Source organism: Lampetra fluviatilis, chromosome 68 (assembly GCF_964198595.1).
Source record: "Lampetra fluviatilis chromosome 68, kcLamFluv1.1, whole genome shotgun sequence".
In the NCBI taxonomy this organism is placed as follows: Eukaryota; Metazoa; Chordata; class Hyperoartia; order Petromyzontiformes; family Petromyzontidae; genus Lampetra; species Lampetra fluviatilis.
Window position 1 is genome coordinate 3,404,661 of NC_136342.1, and position 17,413 is coordinate 3,422,073.

A 17,413-nucleotide genomic window follows, 5' to 3' on the forward strand; every position below is an offset into this window, starting at 1 on the left:
GGCTACACGGGGGATCTTTGTCTCTGGAGCACGTTAGTTTGCATGTTTTACCACTGAGTTGTCCTTCCAACGCACCTCCGAATAGCACGGTTGGTTACGTACGGTGCAAAAGAAGTTCTACATACATACATACATAACTAGACTCGCAGAGACCCCATAGACTCACACAGAGACCCATAGACTCGCATAGAGACCCATAGACTCACACAGAGACCCATAGACTCACACAGAGACCCATAGACTCGCATAGAGACCCATAGACTCACACAGAGACCCATAGACTCGCATAGAGACCCATAGACTCGCATAGAGACCCATAGACTCACACAGAGACCCATAAACTCACATAGAGACCCATAGACTCGCATAGAGACCCATAGACTCACACAGAGACCTATAGACTCACACAGAGACCCATAGACTCGCATAGAGACCCATAGACTCACACAGAGACCTATAGACTCACACAGAGACCTATAGACTCGCATAGAGACCCATAGACTCACACAGAGACCTATAGACTCACACAGAGACCCATAGACTCGCATAGAGACCCATAGACTCACACAGAGACCTATAGACTCACACAGAGACCCATAGACTCGCATAGAGACCCATAGACTCACACAGAGACCTATAGACTCACACAGAGACCCATAGACTCGCATAGAGACCCATAGACTCACACAGAGACCTATAGACTCACACAGAGACCCATAGATTCATCACACAGAGACCCATAGACTCGCACAGAGACCCATAGACTCACACAGAGACCCATAAACTCACATAGAGACTTAGACTCGCACAGAGACCCATAGGCTCATAAAGAGACCCATAGACTCATCGCACAGAGACCCATAGACTCGCATAGAGACCCATAGACTCACATAGAGACCCATAGACTCACACAGAGACCCATAGACTCGCACAGAGACCCATACACTCAGACAGAGACCCATAGACTCACACAGAGACCCATAGACTCACACACAGACCCATAGACTCATCACACACAGACCCATAGACTCGCACAGAGAGACCCATAGTTAGTTCTTCTTCCAACGCACCTCCAATTAGCGGGGAAGGCGTTACCTAGGAAACGGCGTTGCCGCCATGGCAACGTGGAGTTGCCACCTCTGGCCCGGGGTAGCGAACAGCAGCCGTGGCCTCTGTTGAGGTTCCCCGCTCGCCTGAAGGTGGCGGCGGGCGGCGGCGGTGGCGGCTGCAGCGGTTTGCGTGGTGAGCACCGCCGTGGTTTCGCTTGGTGGCGGAGTAACCCTCACCCTCACCACCCTCCATCCATCCCCCCCCCTTCACCCATCCTCCGCCACCCCCAGGAGGCGATCGTGATGTCGGAGGAGCTGGGCCAGGATCTGGAGCACGTGGAGGTCCTGCAGAAGAAGTTTGAGGAGTTCCAGACGGGACCTCGGAGCGCACGAGGAGCGAAGTGAACGACGTCGACGGCCTCGCCAACAAACTCCTTGAGGTGCCGCCACACCCCCCACCCACACCGCCCACCCACACCCCCCACCTCCTCCGCCCACACCGCCCACCCACTCCGCCCACACCCCCCACCTCCCCCACCCACACCGCCCACACCCCCCACCCACACCGCCCACACCCCCCACCACACACCGCCCACACCCCCCCACCCACCCGCCCACCCACTCCGCCCACACCCCCCACCTCCCCCGCCCACACCGCCCACACCCCCCACCCACACCGCCCACACCCCCCACCCACACCGCCCACACCCCCCCACCCACCCGCCCACACCCCCCACCCACACCGCCCACACCCCCCACCCACACCGCCACACCCCCCACCTCCTCCACCCACACCCCCCACCCACACCGCCCACACCCCCCACCATCCTCCACCCACACCCCCCACCCACACCGCCCACACCCCCCACCTCCTCCACCCACACCCCCACCCACACCGCCCACACCCCCCACCTCCTCCACCCACACCCCCTACCCACACCGCCCACACCCCCCACCTCCTCCACCCACTCCGCCCACACCCCCCCACCTCCTCCACCCACTCCACCCACACCCCCCACCTCCTCCACCCACACCGCCCACACCCCCCACCTCCTCCACCCACACCCCCACCTCCCCCACCCACACCCCCCACACCCCCCACCCACACCGCCCACACCCCCCACCTCCTCCGCCCACACCGCCCACACCCCCCACCTCCTCCACCCACTCCACCCACACCCCCCACCCACACCGCCCACATCGCCCACACCCCCCACCCACACCGCCCACACCCCCCACCTCCTCCACCCACACCCCCCACACCCCCCACCCACACCGCCCACACCCCCCACCTCCTCCACCCACTCCGCCCACACCCCCCACCTCCTCCACCCACTCCACCCACAACCCCCACCTCCTCCACCCACACCCCCCACCTCCTCCACCCACACCGCCCACACCCCCCACCTCCTCCACCCACTCCGCCCACACCCCCCCACCTCCTCCACCCACACCGCCCACACCCCTCACCTCCTCCGCCCACACCCCTCACCTCCTCCACCCACACCGCCCACACCCTCCACCCCCCCCACCCACACCGCCCACACCCCCCACCTCCTCCGCCCACACCCCCCACCTCCTCCACCCACACCGCCCACACCCCCCACCTCCTCCACCCACACCGCCCACACCCCCCACCTCCTCCACCCACTCCGCCCACACCCCCCACCTCCTCCACCCACTCCACCCACACCCCCCACCTCCTCCGCCCACACCCCCACCCACTCCGCCCACACCCCCCACCTCCTCCACCCACACCCCCCACCTCCTCCACCCACTCCGCCCACACCCCCCACCTCCTCCACCCACTCCACCCACACCCCCCACCTCCTCCGCCCACACCCCCCACCCACACCCCCCACCTCCTCCACCCACTCCACCCACACCCCCCACCTCCTCCACCCACACCGCCCCCCCTCCCCCAGTGGCTGCCGTACGTCATGGGAACGAGGAGAAAGGGTTCATCTTCTTGGTTCTTTCGGGAAAGTCGTCACGTAGAATGGAAATAATACAATGATAAAAATAAAAGATAATAAAATTATTCTCACGACGTTTCGGCCACAACGCAAGCAGCCGTCCTCAGGTGAAGAACAGGTCTGTCGAGAAGACAGCGTCTGAATGAAACAACCCCAGGCTTGGAGCGTCTAATTTTCGATTTAAAGCTTTCGTGACTGCAGGGATTCATCTTCTTGGTTCTTTCGGTAAAGTCATCACGTAGAAGGGAAATAATAAAATATTACAAATAAAACATAATAAAATAATTCTCACGACGTTTCGGCTACAACGCAAGCAGCCGTCGTGAGAATTATTTTGTTATGTTTATTTTTATTATTTTATTATCAGGTGAAGAAGTCTGTCGGAAAGACAGCGTCTGAATGACACACCCCAGGCTTGGAGCGACTATTTAAGCTGGGATGGGCGAAAGCTTTAAATCGAAATTTAATTTAGGGTTTTGATTTAAAGCTTTCGTGACTGCAGGGATTCATTTTCTTGGTTCTTTCGGTAAAGTCACGTAGAATGTAAATAATAAAATAATAAAAATAAAACATAATAAAATAATTCTCACGACGTTTCGGCCACAACGCAAGCAGCCTTCCTCAGGCGAAGACCAGGTCTGTCGGGGAGACTTTACCGAAAGAACCAAGAAGATGAATCCCTGCAGTCACGAAAGCTTTAAATGGAAAAAAAATAACCCGTAAAAACAAAGTTTTTCACTATAAATCCTTTATGCGTGGCATCGGTTTTATTTATTATTCATTTCTGTTTTTCTTGAGTAAGATTTTCATTTTCATCACATTGGTATTTTAAATTAAATATGAAATTTTTTTTCCCTAAAAAGTGGGAAATTTTGGAATTTTTTTTTCACGAAAATAAATTGTCACACACAACGAGTCTGTGTGCAAAATGTCAGCTCGATTGGATCACGGGAAGTGGGTTAAAAAAACGACCGAAAGATTTGCACGGTCGTAAGCGCGCATGCAAGCAAGCAAGTGAACTTAATATAAATGATTTAACAACAATTAACCCGTAAAAACAAAGTTTTTCACTATAAATCCTTTATATGCGTGTTCAATGGGCCACAACCCAGCCCACATTGGTCTTTGAAACGGGCGGCTAGAGTCCTCTCGTCCTCTGGCTTGAGATGGCTGCCACCTATGGGTCAGATGATTGCCTGCCACCATTAAACAATTGGTAATTAAATATAATTTATTTTTTCCTAAAAGGTGTAAAATTTTGGAAAAAAAAATTTCACGAAAAGAAATTGTCACGCACAACGAGTCTGTGTGCAAAATGTCAGCTCGATTGGATCACGGGAAGTGGGTTTAAAAACGACCGAAAGATTTGCACGGTCGTTAGCGCGCAAGCAAGCGCGCAAGCAAGCGAACTTAATATAAAGGATTTAAATAAAAAACGACCGAAAGATTTGCGCGGTCGTAAGCGCGCAAGCAAGCGCGCAAGCAAGCGAACTTATATAAAGGATTTAAATAAAAAACGACCGAAAGATTTGCACGGTCGTAAGCGCGCAAGCAAGCAAGCAAACTTAATATAAAGGATTTAAGTTAAAAACGACCGAAAGATTTGCACGGTCGTAAGCGCGCAAGCAAGCAAGCGAGTGAACTTAATATAAAGGATTTAAATAATAAACGACCGAAAGATTTGCACGGTCGTAAGCGCGCAAGCAAGCGCGCAAGCAAGCGAACTTAATATAAAGGATTTAAATTAAAAACGACCGAAAGATTTGCACGGTCGTAAGCGCGCAAGCAAGCGCGCAAGCAAACCAACTTAATATAAAGGATTTAAATAAAAAACGACCGAAAGATTTGCGCGGTCATAAGCGCGCAAGCAAGCGAACTTAATATAAAGGATTTAAAAATGCGGAGCAAGGGCTTGAAGGCCGACCTGGTCTTGTGGGCGGCGCAGGAGTCTCATCCCGAGCAGCAGCAGATCGGCAAGCGGCAGGAGGAGCTGACGGCAGCCTGGCTGCGCCTCAAGTCGCTCGCCCTGCAGCGCCAGGAGAAGCTGTTCGGCTCCGCGGAGATCCAGCGCTTCAACAGGTGCGGGGCGGGGGGGTGGTGGGGTGGGGGGTGAGTTGGGGGGTGAGTGGGGGGTTGGGGGGGTGGTGAGTGGGGGGGTGAGTGAGAGATCCAGCGCTTCAACAGGTGCGGGGCGGGGGGGTGGTGGGGTGGGGGGTGAGTTGGGGGGTGAGTGGGGGGTTGGGGGGGTGAGTGGGGTGGTGAGTGGGGGGGTGAGTGAGAGATCCAGCGCTTCAACAGGTGAGGGGGGGGGGGGTGAGCGGGGGGGGTGAGCGGGGTGGTGAGTGGGGTGGTGAGGGGGGTGGTGAGTGGGGGCGGGGGGGGGTGTGAGATCCAGCGCTTCAACAGGTGCGGAGTGGGGGGGTGGGGGGTGAGTGGGGTGGTGAGTCAGAGATCCAGCGCTTCAACAGGTGCGGAGTGGGGGGGGTGGGGGGTGAGTGGGGTGGTGAGTCAGAGATCCAGCGCTTCAACAGGTGCGGAGTGGGGGGGGTGGGGGGTGAGTGGGGTGGTGAGTCAGAGATCCAGCGCTTCCGCTTCAACAGGTGCGGAGTGGGGGGGTGGGGGGTGAGTGGGGGGTGAGTCAGAGATCCAGCGCTTCAACAGGTGCGGAGTGGGGGGGTGGGGGGTGAGTGGGGTGGTGAGTCAGAGATCCAGCGCTTCAACAGGTGCGGAGTGGGGGGGTGGGGGGTGAGTGGGGGGTGAGTCAGAGATCCAGCGCTTCAACAGGTGCGGGGCGGTGGGGGTGAGCGGGGGGGTGAGTGGGGGCGGGGGGGGTGTGAGATCCAGCGCTTCAACAGGTGCGGGGAGGGGTGGGGGGTGTGAGTGGGGGGGTGTAAGTGGGGGGGGTGTAAGTGGGGGGGGGTGAGCGAGTGAGCGAGAGATCCAGCGCTTCAACAGGGGGGGGGCGAGGGGGGTGAGTGGGGGGGGTGAGTGGGGGTGAGCAAGTGGGGGTGAGTGAGCGGGGGCTGAGCAGGGGGTGGGGGCGAGTGAGTGAGAGATGTGGGTGGTAGAGTGAGCGAGCATGCAAGGGCGTGAGTGAACGAGACGGTCAGAAGATCGGGCGAGCGAGTGGGCGAGCGAGAAACGGGGCGAGTGGGCGAGCGAGAAACGGGGCGAGTGGGCGAGCATGCAAGGGCGTGAGTGAACGAGACGGTCAGAAGATCGGGCGAGCGAGTGGGCGAGCGAGAAACGGGGCGAGTGGGCGAGCGAGAAACGGGGCGAGTGGGCGAGCGAGAAACGGGGCGAGTGGCTGAGCGAGAAACGGGGCGAGTGGGCGAGCGAGAAACGGGGCGAGTGGCTGAGCGAGAAACGGGGCGAGTGGGCGAGCGAGAAACGGGGCGAGTGGGCGAGCGAGAAACGGGGCGAGTGGCTGAGCGAGAAACGGGGCGAGTGGGCGAGCGAGAAACGGGGCGAGTGGGCGAGCGAGAAACGGGGCGAGTGGGCGAGCGAGAAACGGGGCGAGTGGGCGAGCGAGAAACGGGGCGAGTGGCTGAGCGAGAAACGGGGCGAGTGGGCGAGCGAGAAACGGGGCGAAGTGGGCGAGCGAGAAACGGGGCGAGTGGCTGAGCGAGAAACGGGGCGAGTGGGCGAGCGAGAAACGGGGCGAGTGGGCGAGCATGCAAGGGCGTGAGTGAACGAGACGGTCAGAAGATCGGGCGAGCGAGTGGGCGAGCGAGAAACGGGGCGAGTGGGCGAGCGAGAAACGGGGCGAGTGGGCGAGCGAGAAACGGGGCGAGTGGGCGAGCGAGAAACGGGGCGAGTGGCTGAGCGAGAAACGGGGCGAGTGGGCGAGCGAGAAACGGGGCGAGTGGGCGAGCGAGAAACGGGGCGAGTGGGCGAGCGAGAAACGGGGCGAGTGGGAGAGCGAGAAACGGGGCGAGTGGCTGAGCGAGAAACGGGGCGAGTGGGCGAGCGAGAAACGGGGCGAGTGGGCGAGCGAGAAACGGGGCGAGTGGCTGAGCGAGAAACGGGGCGAGTGGGCGAGCGAGAAACGGGGCGGGTGGGCGAGCATGCAAGGGCGTGAGTGAACGAGACGGTCAGAAGATCGGGCGAGCGAGTGGGCGAGCGAGAAACGGGGCGAGTGGGCGAGCGAGAAACGGGGCGAGTGGGCGAGCGAGAAACGGGGCGAGTGGGCGAGCATGCAAGGGCGTGAGTGAACGAGACGGTCAGAAGATCGGGCGAGCGAGTGGGCGAGCGAGAAACGGGGCGAGTGGGCGAGCGAGAAACGGGGCGAGTGGGCGAGCATGCAAGGGCGTGAGTGAACGAGACGGTCAGAAGATCGGGCGAGCGAGTGGCTGAGCGAGAAACGGGGCGAGTGGCTGAGCGAGAAACGGGGCGAGTGGGCGAGCGAGAAACGGGGCGAGTGGGCGAGCGAGAAACGGGGCGAGTGGGCGAGCGAGAAACGGGGCGAGTGGCTGAGCGAGAAACGGGGCGAGTGGCTGAGCGAGAAACGGGGCGAGTGGGCGAGCGAGAAACGGGGCGAGTGGGCGAGCGAGAAACGGGGCGAGTGGCTGAGCGAGAAACGGGGCGAGTGGGCGAGCGAGAAACGGGGCGAGTGGGCGAGCGAGAAACGGGGCGAGTGGGGCGAGCGAGAAACGGGGCGAGTGGGCGAGCGAGAAACGGGGCGAGTGGCTGAGCGAGAAACGGGGCGAGTGGCTGAGCGAGAAACGGGGCGAGTGGCTGAGCGAGAAACGGGGCGAGTGGCTGAGCGAGAAACGGGGCGAGTGGCTGAGCGAGAAACGGGGCGAGTGGGCTGAGCGAGAAACGGGGCGAGTGGGCGAGCGAGAAACGGGGCGAGTGGGCGAGCGAGAAACGGGGCGAGTGGGCGAGCGAGAAACGGGGCGAGTGGGCGAGCGAGAAACGGGGCGAGTGGCTGAGCGAGAAACGGGGCGAGTGGGCGAGCGAGAAACGGGGCGAGTGGGCGAGCGAGAAACGGGGCGAGTGGCTGAGCGAGAAACGGGGCGAGTGGGCGAGCGAGAAACGGGGCGAGTGGGCGAGCGAGAAACGGGGCGAGTGGGCGAGCGAGAAACGGGGCGAGTGGGCGAGCGAGAAACGGGGCGAGTGGCTGAGCGAGAAACGGGGCGAGTGGGCGAGCGAGAAACGGGGCGAGTGGGCGAGCGAGAAACGGGGCGAGTGGCTGAGCGAGAAACGGGGCGAGTGGGCGAGCGAGAAACGGGGCGAGTGGGCGAGCGAGAAACGGGGCGAGTGGGCGAGCGAGAAACGGGGCGAGTGGGCGAGCGAGAAACGGGGCGAGTGGGCGAGCGAGAAACGGGGCGAGTGGGCGAGCGAGAAACGGGGCGAGTGGCTGAGCGAGAAACGGGGCGAGTGGCTGAGCGAGAAACGGGGCGAGTGGGCGAGCGAGAAACGGGGCGAGTGGGCGAGCGAGAAACGGGGCGAGTGGGCGAGCGAGAAACGGGGCGAGTGGGCGAGCGAGAAACGGGGCGAGTGGGCGAGCGAGAAACGGGGCGAGTGGGCGAGCGAGAAACGGGGCGAGTGGGCGAGCGAGAAACGGGGCGAGTGGGCGAGCGAGAAACGGGGCGAGTGGGCGAGCGAGAAACGGGGCGAGTGGGCGAGCGAGAAACGGGGCGAGTGGGCGAGCGAGAAACGGGGCGAGTGGGCGAGCGAGAAACGGGGCGAGTGGGCGAGCGAGAAACGGGGCGAGTGGGCGAGCGAGAAACGGGGCGAGTGGGCGAGCGAGAAACGGGGCGAGTGGGCGAGCGAGAAACGGGGCGAGTGGGCGAGCGAGAAACGGGGCGAGTGGGCGAGCGAGAAACGGGGCGAGTGGGCGAGCGAGAAACGGGGCGAGTGGGCGAGCGAGAAACGGGGCGAGTGGGCGAGCGAGAAACGGGGCGAGTGGGCGAGCGAGAAACGGGGCGAGTGGGCGAGCGAGAAACGGGGCGAGTGGGCGACGGACAAGAGCGGGTGAGTGAGCGATGGTGTTGATGAGTGAGGTGCCTAGTGGGCGAGTGGGCGAGCGTGCACGGTTTGGTTGACACCCCCCTCCCACCCCCACCTCGCCTCACCCCCCTCCCCCCGACCCAGGGATGTGGACGAAGCGATCGGCTGGATCAAGGAGAAGGAGCAGCTAATGTCGTCCAACGACTTTGGCCGCGACCTAGCCGGCGTGCAGGCGCTGCTGCGCAAGCACGAGGGCTTGGAGCGCGAGCTCGCCGCTCTCGAGGACAAGGTCAGCGCTGGTGGGGGGGTGTGGGTGGGCGGGTGGTGGGGGGCGGTCTTCCACCTTGCGGGGAGCGGTGGCGCTGCGGTTAGGCGCGCTCGCCACGCCGCTCCGTCTCGTGTGCCGGGCACCGCTCGCAATCCACGCTTGTGCCCCTGATGGGTCTGTTCAAAGGCTACCTGGGGGATCTTTGTCTTTGTGTGTGCGTGTGCGACCCGGCCTCAAATGAGTAGCTGGTACGGTGTGGAAATCATCGTCACTGGTGCTGGCCACCCATCCCCTCGTGTACCTTTCTGGCCACCATAGATGCTCGCTTGACAGCACTTGCCCCAGTAGGTCGTGGGTTCGATCCCGATCCTTGGCTATGCCTCCTGTCCATTTGAAGTTTGCGTGTCTCTCTCTCTCATCATCATCACGGTGGCTAGGAGATGTTAACTACCTCGCCTGGTGTACAGGAGGCCGTGGGTTCGATCCCGATCCTTGGCTATGCCTCCTGTCCATTTGAAGTTTGCGTGTCTCTCTCTCTCATCATCATCACGGTGGCTAGGAGATGTTAACTACCTCGCCTGGTATGCAGGAGGTCGTGGGCATTGCGTGTCTTTCTCTCTCATCATCATCACGGTGGCGAGGAGATGTTAACTACCTCGCCTGGTATGCAGGAGGTCGTGGGCTTTGCGTGTCTCTCACTCTCTCTCTCCCTGTGGTGGTTCTGTGGATTTTTCTCCGGGTCCTCCGTTCTTTTTTCCCTCATTCAGAATCGACGTCACGCGTTCAGAGTTAGTTGGCTGCTGTTATAAATTTCCACGGCGACGATGATGATGATGATTATAAGCTGCGTCCGCGTCCGCAGCAGCAACTCAGCGGGGGGCCTTACCTGGTCAAATGATAAATCTTGAAATGGTTGTACACGATTACTCTCCTTCGCCGACATTCTCTCCTCTCGGGCTGCTCTAAATTCCCGCTTCGTTGAGCTGCCCGTCACGTTCTTGGTGGCCGGGGGGTCCGTGAAATGAGAATAAAATGTTGGGTCTAACGGGTTGTGGTTGGTGTTGTGGCGTGCGCATAGGTGGGGACGCTGTGCGCGGAGGCGGAGCGCCTGCAGAAGAGCCACGCGGCCAGCGCCCCGCAGATCCAGGTGAAGCGCGAGGAGCTCATCGAGAACTGGGAGTGCATCCGCAACACGGCCATCGACCGGCACACTCGCCTCGAGGACTCGTACAAGTGAGCCGATGCACGGCACACGCACACACGCACGCGGCACACACACACGCGGCACGCACACGCGGCACACGCACGCGGCACACACGCACGCGGCACACACGCACGCGGCACACACACACTACACACACACACGCACGCGGCACACACACGCGGCACACACGCACGCGGCACACACGCACGCGGCACACTAATGCACGCGGCACACACACGCACGCGGAACACACGCAAGCGGGAAACACACGCACGCGGCACACACGCACGCACGCGGCACACGCGCACACACAAGGCGCACACACGACCCGCTTTGCTGCACACGCACGTGGCACACGCAGCGCGGTTGGCTACGTGTCGGCGCGAAAGACGTTTAGCGTACAAAGATAAACACGCACCACTCGGACCCCGGATACCGACACTGCTGCCCCCCCTCCTCTTCCCCCCAACCAGGCTGCAGCGCTTCCTGGCGGACTTCCGCGACCTCACCAGCTGGGTGACGGAGATGAAGGCGCTGATCGGCGCCGACGAGCTGGCCAACGAGGTGGCGGGAGCCGAGGCCCTGCTGGACCGCCACCAGGAGCACAAGGTGCCGCCCCCCTCGGCGTCGCGGTGCCGCCCCCTAGGGGTCGTGGGGTCGCGGTGCCGCCCCCTAGGGGTCGCGGTGCCGCCCCCTAGGGGTCGCGATGCCGCCCCCTAGGGGTTGCCACTGGGGAGACAAAGGCGGCCGCCTACTCGCCCCCCCCCCCCCCCCCCGTGCACCATAGGCGCTGCTCGCTAACAGCACTTGCCCCAAAAGTAAGTCGAGGGCTATGTGGGAGACCTTTGTCTCGTGTGGGGAGTGGTGACCATCGCCACTGGAGAGACAAAGGCGGCCGGGCGTGGTGCTGGCCACCGGGACCCCCCTTGTGCTCACGGTGACCTGATCGTTCCACGTGCACTCTGCAGAGCGAGAGGGTTTAACCCCGCAGCTTAGCGGCCTGGACCTTACCTTACCCACCCACCCCCTCGCCCTTCTCACCCTCTCACCCAAACCCCACTCGCCTACTCCGCCCCGGTGCCCCGTACATCCCCCGCGCGCGTTGCCGTACATTGCTCCTCCGGTTAATCGGCACGGTTGGCGACGCACGGTGCGAAAACACGGGGTCGGGGGGGGCGGGTTTCAACGTTCTGGCACGCGCGGCACGGCCGGCTGCGGAGCTCCGAGTGCTCGCGAACAGCACCCGCCCCCTGGCGGCGCTCTCGCCGGAGGAGGCTACACGGGGGACCTTTGCCTTTGACCGTGCGCACAGGGGGAGATCGACGCCCACGAGGACAGCTTCAAGTCTGCCGACGCGGCTGGGGAGGCCCTGGTGCACGCCAACCACTACGCCTCGGAGGAGGTGCGCGAGAAGGTGAGGCCACCGGCGCCGCTGCCACCACCACCTGCACCGCCACCACCTGCACCGCCAACACCTGCACCACCACCACCTGCACCGCCTACACCGCCACCACCTGCACCGCCACCACCTGCACCCCGCCTACACCGCCGCCACCTGCACCGCCGCCACCTGCACCATCGCCACCTGCACCGCCTACACCGCCTAGACCGCCGCCACCTGCACCGCCACCACCTGCACCGCCTACACTGCCTACACCGCCGCCACCTGCACCGCCTACACCGCCACCACCTGCACCACCACCACCTGCACCACCACCACCTGCACCGCCGCCACCTGCACCGCCTACACCGCCACCACCTGCACCACCACCACCTGCACCGCCAACACCTGCACCGCCTACACCATAACCACCTACACCACCACCACCTGCACCGCCTACACCGCCACCACCTGCACCACCACCACCACCTTCACTGCCTACACCACCACCTACACCGCCACCACCTGCACCACCACCACCTGCACCACCACCACCTGCACCGCCTACACCGCCACCGCCTGCACCGCCACCGCCTACACCATAACCACCTACACCACCACCACCTGCACCGCCTGCACCGCCGCCACCTGCACCGCCTACACCGCCACCGCCTGCACCGCCACCGCCTACACCATAACCACCTACACCACCACCACCTGCACCGCCTGCACCGCCGCCACCTGCACCGCCTACACCGCCACCCGCCTGCACCGCCACCACCTGCACTGCCTACACCTGCACCGCCTACACCATAACCGCCTACACCATAACCACCTACACCTGCACCACCTACACCATAACCGCCTACACCATAACCACCTACACCACCACCACCTGGCCGGGTACGGGTAGCCGTTTGCGACCCTGGTGCGGCCGGGTACGGGTAGCCGCATGTGACTCACCCCAACCAACGAGTGAGAAAGCCGTGAGTCACTGGTGAGTCACCGTTTGTCACTCATTTCCCAACGTCTTGTCTCTTCTCACAATTCAAGTTCCTAGAATCAACCCACCCGCGCCTGCAACATGGCTTCATCCCAGAGGTCGCAATCGAGTACCCGACACCCGTACCCGATACCCAGGTACCCGTACCCGGCCGGGTATCGGGTACGGGTACCCGTTTGCGACCCTGGTGCGGCCGAGTACGGGTACGGGTAAGGAATCAAAACCCGTGTGCGACCTCTGACCCACTCCCACACGGTCTCCAGCGCGGCCTCCACGCGACCCTCACCCCAACGCCGGGGTGACCTTTGCCCCCTGCAGTTGACGGTGCTGGCGGAGGAGCGCACGGCGCTGCTGGAGCTGTGGGAGGCGCGGCGCCAGCTGTACGAGCAGTGCATGGACCTGCAGCTCTTCTACCGCGACACGGAGCAGGTGGACAACTGGATGAGCAAGCAGGAGGTTGGTCCACCACCCCGCCCCCCACACACCACCCCACCACCACCACCACCACCGCGCTCAACCCCCACACACCACCCCACCACCACCACCGCGCTCACCCCCACCACCACCACCGCGCTCACCCCACCACCACGGCCACCGCGCTCACCCCACCACCACCATCACCACGCTCACCCCCACCACTACCACCACCGCGCTCACCCCTCACCCCACCACCACCACCACCGCGCTCACCCCACCACCACCACCACCGCGCTCACCCCACCACCACCATTACCGCGCTCACCCCACCGCCACCACCACCGCGCTCTACCCACCACCACCATCACCGCGCTCACCCCCACCACCACCACCACCGCGCTCTACCCACCACCACCATCACCGCGCTCACCCCCACCACCACCATCACCGCGCTCACCCCCACCACCACCATCACCGCGCTCACCCCCACCACCACCATCACCGCGCTCACCCCCACCACCACCATCACCGCGCTCACCCCCACCACCACCATCACCGCGCTCACCCCCACCACCACCATCACCGCGCTCTACCCACCACCATCACCACCGCGCTCACCCCCACCACCACCATCACCGCGCTCACCCCCACCACCACCATCACCGCGCTCACCCCCACTACCACCATCACCGCGCTCACCCCCACCACCATCACCGCGCTCACCCCCCACCACCACCATCACCGCGCTCTACCCACCACCACCATCACCACGCTCACCCCCACCACCACCATCACCGCGCTCTACCCACCACCACCATCACCGCGCTCACCCCCACCACCACCATCACCGCGCTCTACCCACCACCACCATCACCACGCTCACCCCCACCACCACCACCGCGCTCTACCCACTACCACCATCACCGCGCTCTACCCACCACCATCACCACCGCGCTCACCCCCACCACTACCATCACCGCGCTCACCCCCACCACCACCACGCTCTCCCCACCACCACCACCACTACCACCACCACCACCGCGCTCTACCCACCACCACCACCACCACGCTCTCCTCACCACCACCACCGCGCTCTACCCGCCACCACCACCACCGCGCTTTCCCCACCACCACCACCACCGCGCTCTTCCCACCACCACCACCACCACCACCACGCTCTCCCCACCACCACTACCACCACCACCGCGCTCTACCCACCACCATTGCGCTCTCCCCACCACAACGATCACGGCCACCGTGCTCTCCCCACCACCGCCGTGCACTACGCTGCACTACCATACACACCACGCTAGGCCCACCGCACCCACCGCACCGGCAACACCACAGCGGAGGTCGCGCCGCTGCTAGCCCCGCCACCGATGGCGGGGCTGTCGGAGATGGCGCGGACGTGTTTCCGACGCGCGTCTCTCTCTCTCTGTCCCTCCGCCCCACCCCACCCCACCCCACCCACCCGCCCCCCCCCGTGCCCCCCCCCCACCGTGCCCCCCATCCCCGTGCGTGCCCCAGGCGTTCCTGCTGAACGAGGACCGCGGGGACTCGCTGGACAGCGTCGAGGCCCTGCTCAAGAAGCACGAGGACTTTGAGAAGTCGCTGAGCGCCCAGGAGGAGAAGATCACGGTGAGGCGGCGTCACGCGGCATGCGGCAGGGGCAGCCGCCTTGGGGCAGCCGCCTTGGGGCAGTCGCCTTGGGGCAGCTGCCCTGGGGCAACCCCGTGGTTGTTGTGATGACGGCGACGGTGCTGGGTGAAGGCGACGCTGGCGTTGATATCTCACCGCTGCTGCTACCGATGATGTTGCTGCTGCTGATGATGATGATGATGCTGCTGCTGCTACTGCAAATGATGCTGCTGCTGATGTTGCTGCTAATGATGCTGATGTTGATGATGATGATGCTGCTGATGATGATGATGATGATGCTGCTGCTGCTGCAAATGATGCTGCTGATGTTGCTGCTAATGACGCTGATGCTGATGTTGATGATGATGATGCTGCTGCTGCTGCTGCTGATGATGCTGCTGCTGCTGATGATGATGCTGCTGTTGCCAATGTTGCTGATGATGCTGCTGCTGCCACTGCTGATGATGCTGCTGCTGATGATGCTGCTGCCACTGCTGATGATGCTGCTGCTGCCACTGCTGATGATGATGCTGCTGCTGATGATGATGCTGCTGCTGATGATGATGCCGACGCCGACGACGCTGACGCTGCTGTCTCGCCGCCAACCGCAGGCGCTGGAGGAGTTTGCGACGAAACTGATCCAGGCGGGGCACTACGCACGCGACGACGTGGCAGCCCGCAGGGACGCGGTGAGCCCCCCTCTCTCCCTGCCGCGCCGGACGATCGTCACGCGGGCACGTGACCATTTGTGCTGCTGCTGGTGCTGTCAGTTTTTTAACGGGGTGCCGTGGTGGCAAGATGTTAACTACCTCGCCAGGTGTGCAGGAGGTCGTGGGTTCGATCCCGGCGCTGATGCCGCCTGCTGTATATTTCGAGTTTGTGTGTCTGTCATCATCATCATGGTGGTTAGGAGATGTTAACTACCTCGCCGGGTATACAGGAAGTCGTGAGTTCGATCCCAGCCCTGATGCCGCCTGCTGTATATTTCGAGTCTGTGTGTCTCTGTCATCATCATCATGGTGGTTAGGAGATGTTAACTACCTCGCCGGGTATACAGGAAGTCGTGGGTTCGATCCCAGCCCTGATGATGCTTGCTGCATATTTCGAGTTTGTGTGTCTCTGTCATCATCATCACGGTGGCTAGGAGATGTTAACTACCTCGCCTGGGATACAGGAGGTGGTGGGTTCGATCCCAGCCCTGATGCCGCCTGCTGTATATTTCGAGTCTGTGTGTCTCTGTCATCATCATCATGGTGGTTAGGAGATGTTAACTACCTCGCCTGGTATACAGGAGGTGGTGGGTTCGATCCCAGCCCTGATGACGGTTGCTGTATATTTCGAGTCTGTGTGTCTCTGTCATCATCATCATGGTGGTTAGGAGATGTTAACTACCTCGCCTGGTATACAGGAGGTGGTGGGTTCGATCCCAGCCCTGATGACGGTTGCTGCTGTGTGTCTCTGCCATCATCACGGTGGCTAGGAGATGTTAACTACCTCACCTGGTATACAGGAGGTGGTGGGTTCGATCCCAGCCCTGATGCCGCCTGCTGTATATTTCGAGTTTGTGTGTCTGTCATCATCATCATGGTGGTTAGGAGATGTTAACTACCTCACCTGGTATACAGGAGGTCGTGGGTTCGATCCCAGCCCTGATGCCGCCTGCTGTATATTTCGAGTTTGTGTGTCTGTCATCATCATCATGGTGGTTAGGAGATGTTAACTACCTCACCTGGTATACAGGAGGTCGTGGGTTCGATCCCAGCCCGTTTGCGACCTCTAGCCGAGCGTTGTAGTTTTAGAAGTGTTGGTTCACGACGGCGGCAAGCGACGGCAGACCTCTCGTTCCGAATGACGTCACGGGGATCTGCGTGATGGCGCGGAGTAGTATTATTATTACTACTATACTACTACTACGGTGAACACGCGCCACCACCGCAGTATTAACCAGGGCGGCCTGCCCGATTCGAACCGTGAACCCTCTGCGACAACGAGCGGCGAACGTGTGCCGCCCATGGGCAACGGTCACCGGCCCAAAGTGCGCGAGGATCGAGGAGTGAATGTCATCTTCTTGGTTCTTTCGGTAAAGTCACCACATATAAGGGAAGTAATTAAATTATAAAAATAAAACATAATAAAATAATATTATAATAAAATAATATTATATAATGTAATAAAATAAAATAATAAAATACAATATAATAATCGTATTAAATAATAAAATAATATTTTTTTCGATTTAAAGCTTTCGTGACTGCAGGGATTCATCTTCTTGGTTCTTTCGGTAAAGTCACGCGACTTCACCGAAAGAACCAAGAAGATGAATCCCTGCAGTCACGAAAGCTTCAAGGCGAAAGAGTGGATTCTAATCATGCTGCGTGTGTGTGCTGTGTGTGTGCTGCGTGTGTGTGTGTGCTGCGTGGGTGTTGCGTGTGTGTGTGCTGCGTGTGTGTGTGCTGCGTGTGTGTGTGTGTGTGCTGCGTGTGTGTGTGTGTGTGTGCTGCGCGTGTGTGTGTGTGTGTGCG

General features: G+C 61.3%; 1 protein-coding gene across 1 annotated transcript in view; it reads left to right on the forward strand.

Moving 5' to 3' along the window:
- SPTAN1 (spectrin alpha, non-erythrocytic 1) overlaps positions 1-17,413 on the forward strand; it is a 110,134-nt gene that overhangs the window by 9,505 nt on the left and 83,216 nt on the right. Inside the window, 11 exon segments of the mRNA XM_078882923.1 lie at positions 1,341-1,424; positions 1,426-1,449; positions 1,451-1,489; positions 4,971-5,104; positions 9,125-9,269; positions 10,327-10,481; positions 10,926-11,061; positions 11,765-11,866; positions 13,155-13,292; positions 14,781-14,891; positions 15,503-15,580. Coding sequence (XP_078739049.1) covers positions 1,341-1,424; positions 1,426-1,449; positions 1,451-1,489; positions 4,971-5,104; positions 9,125-9,269; positions 10,327-10,481; positions 10,926-11,061; positions 11,765-11,866; positions 13,155-13,292; positions 14,781-14,891; positions 15,503-15,580 — 1,146 coding nt within the window.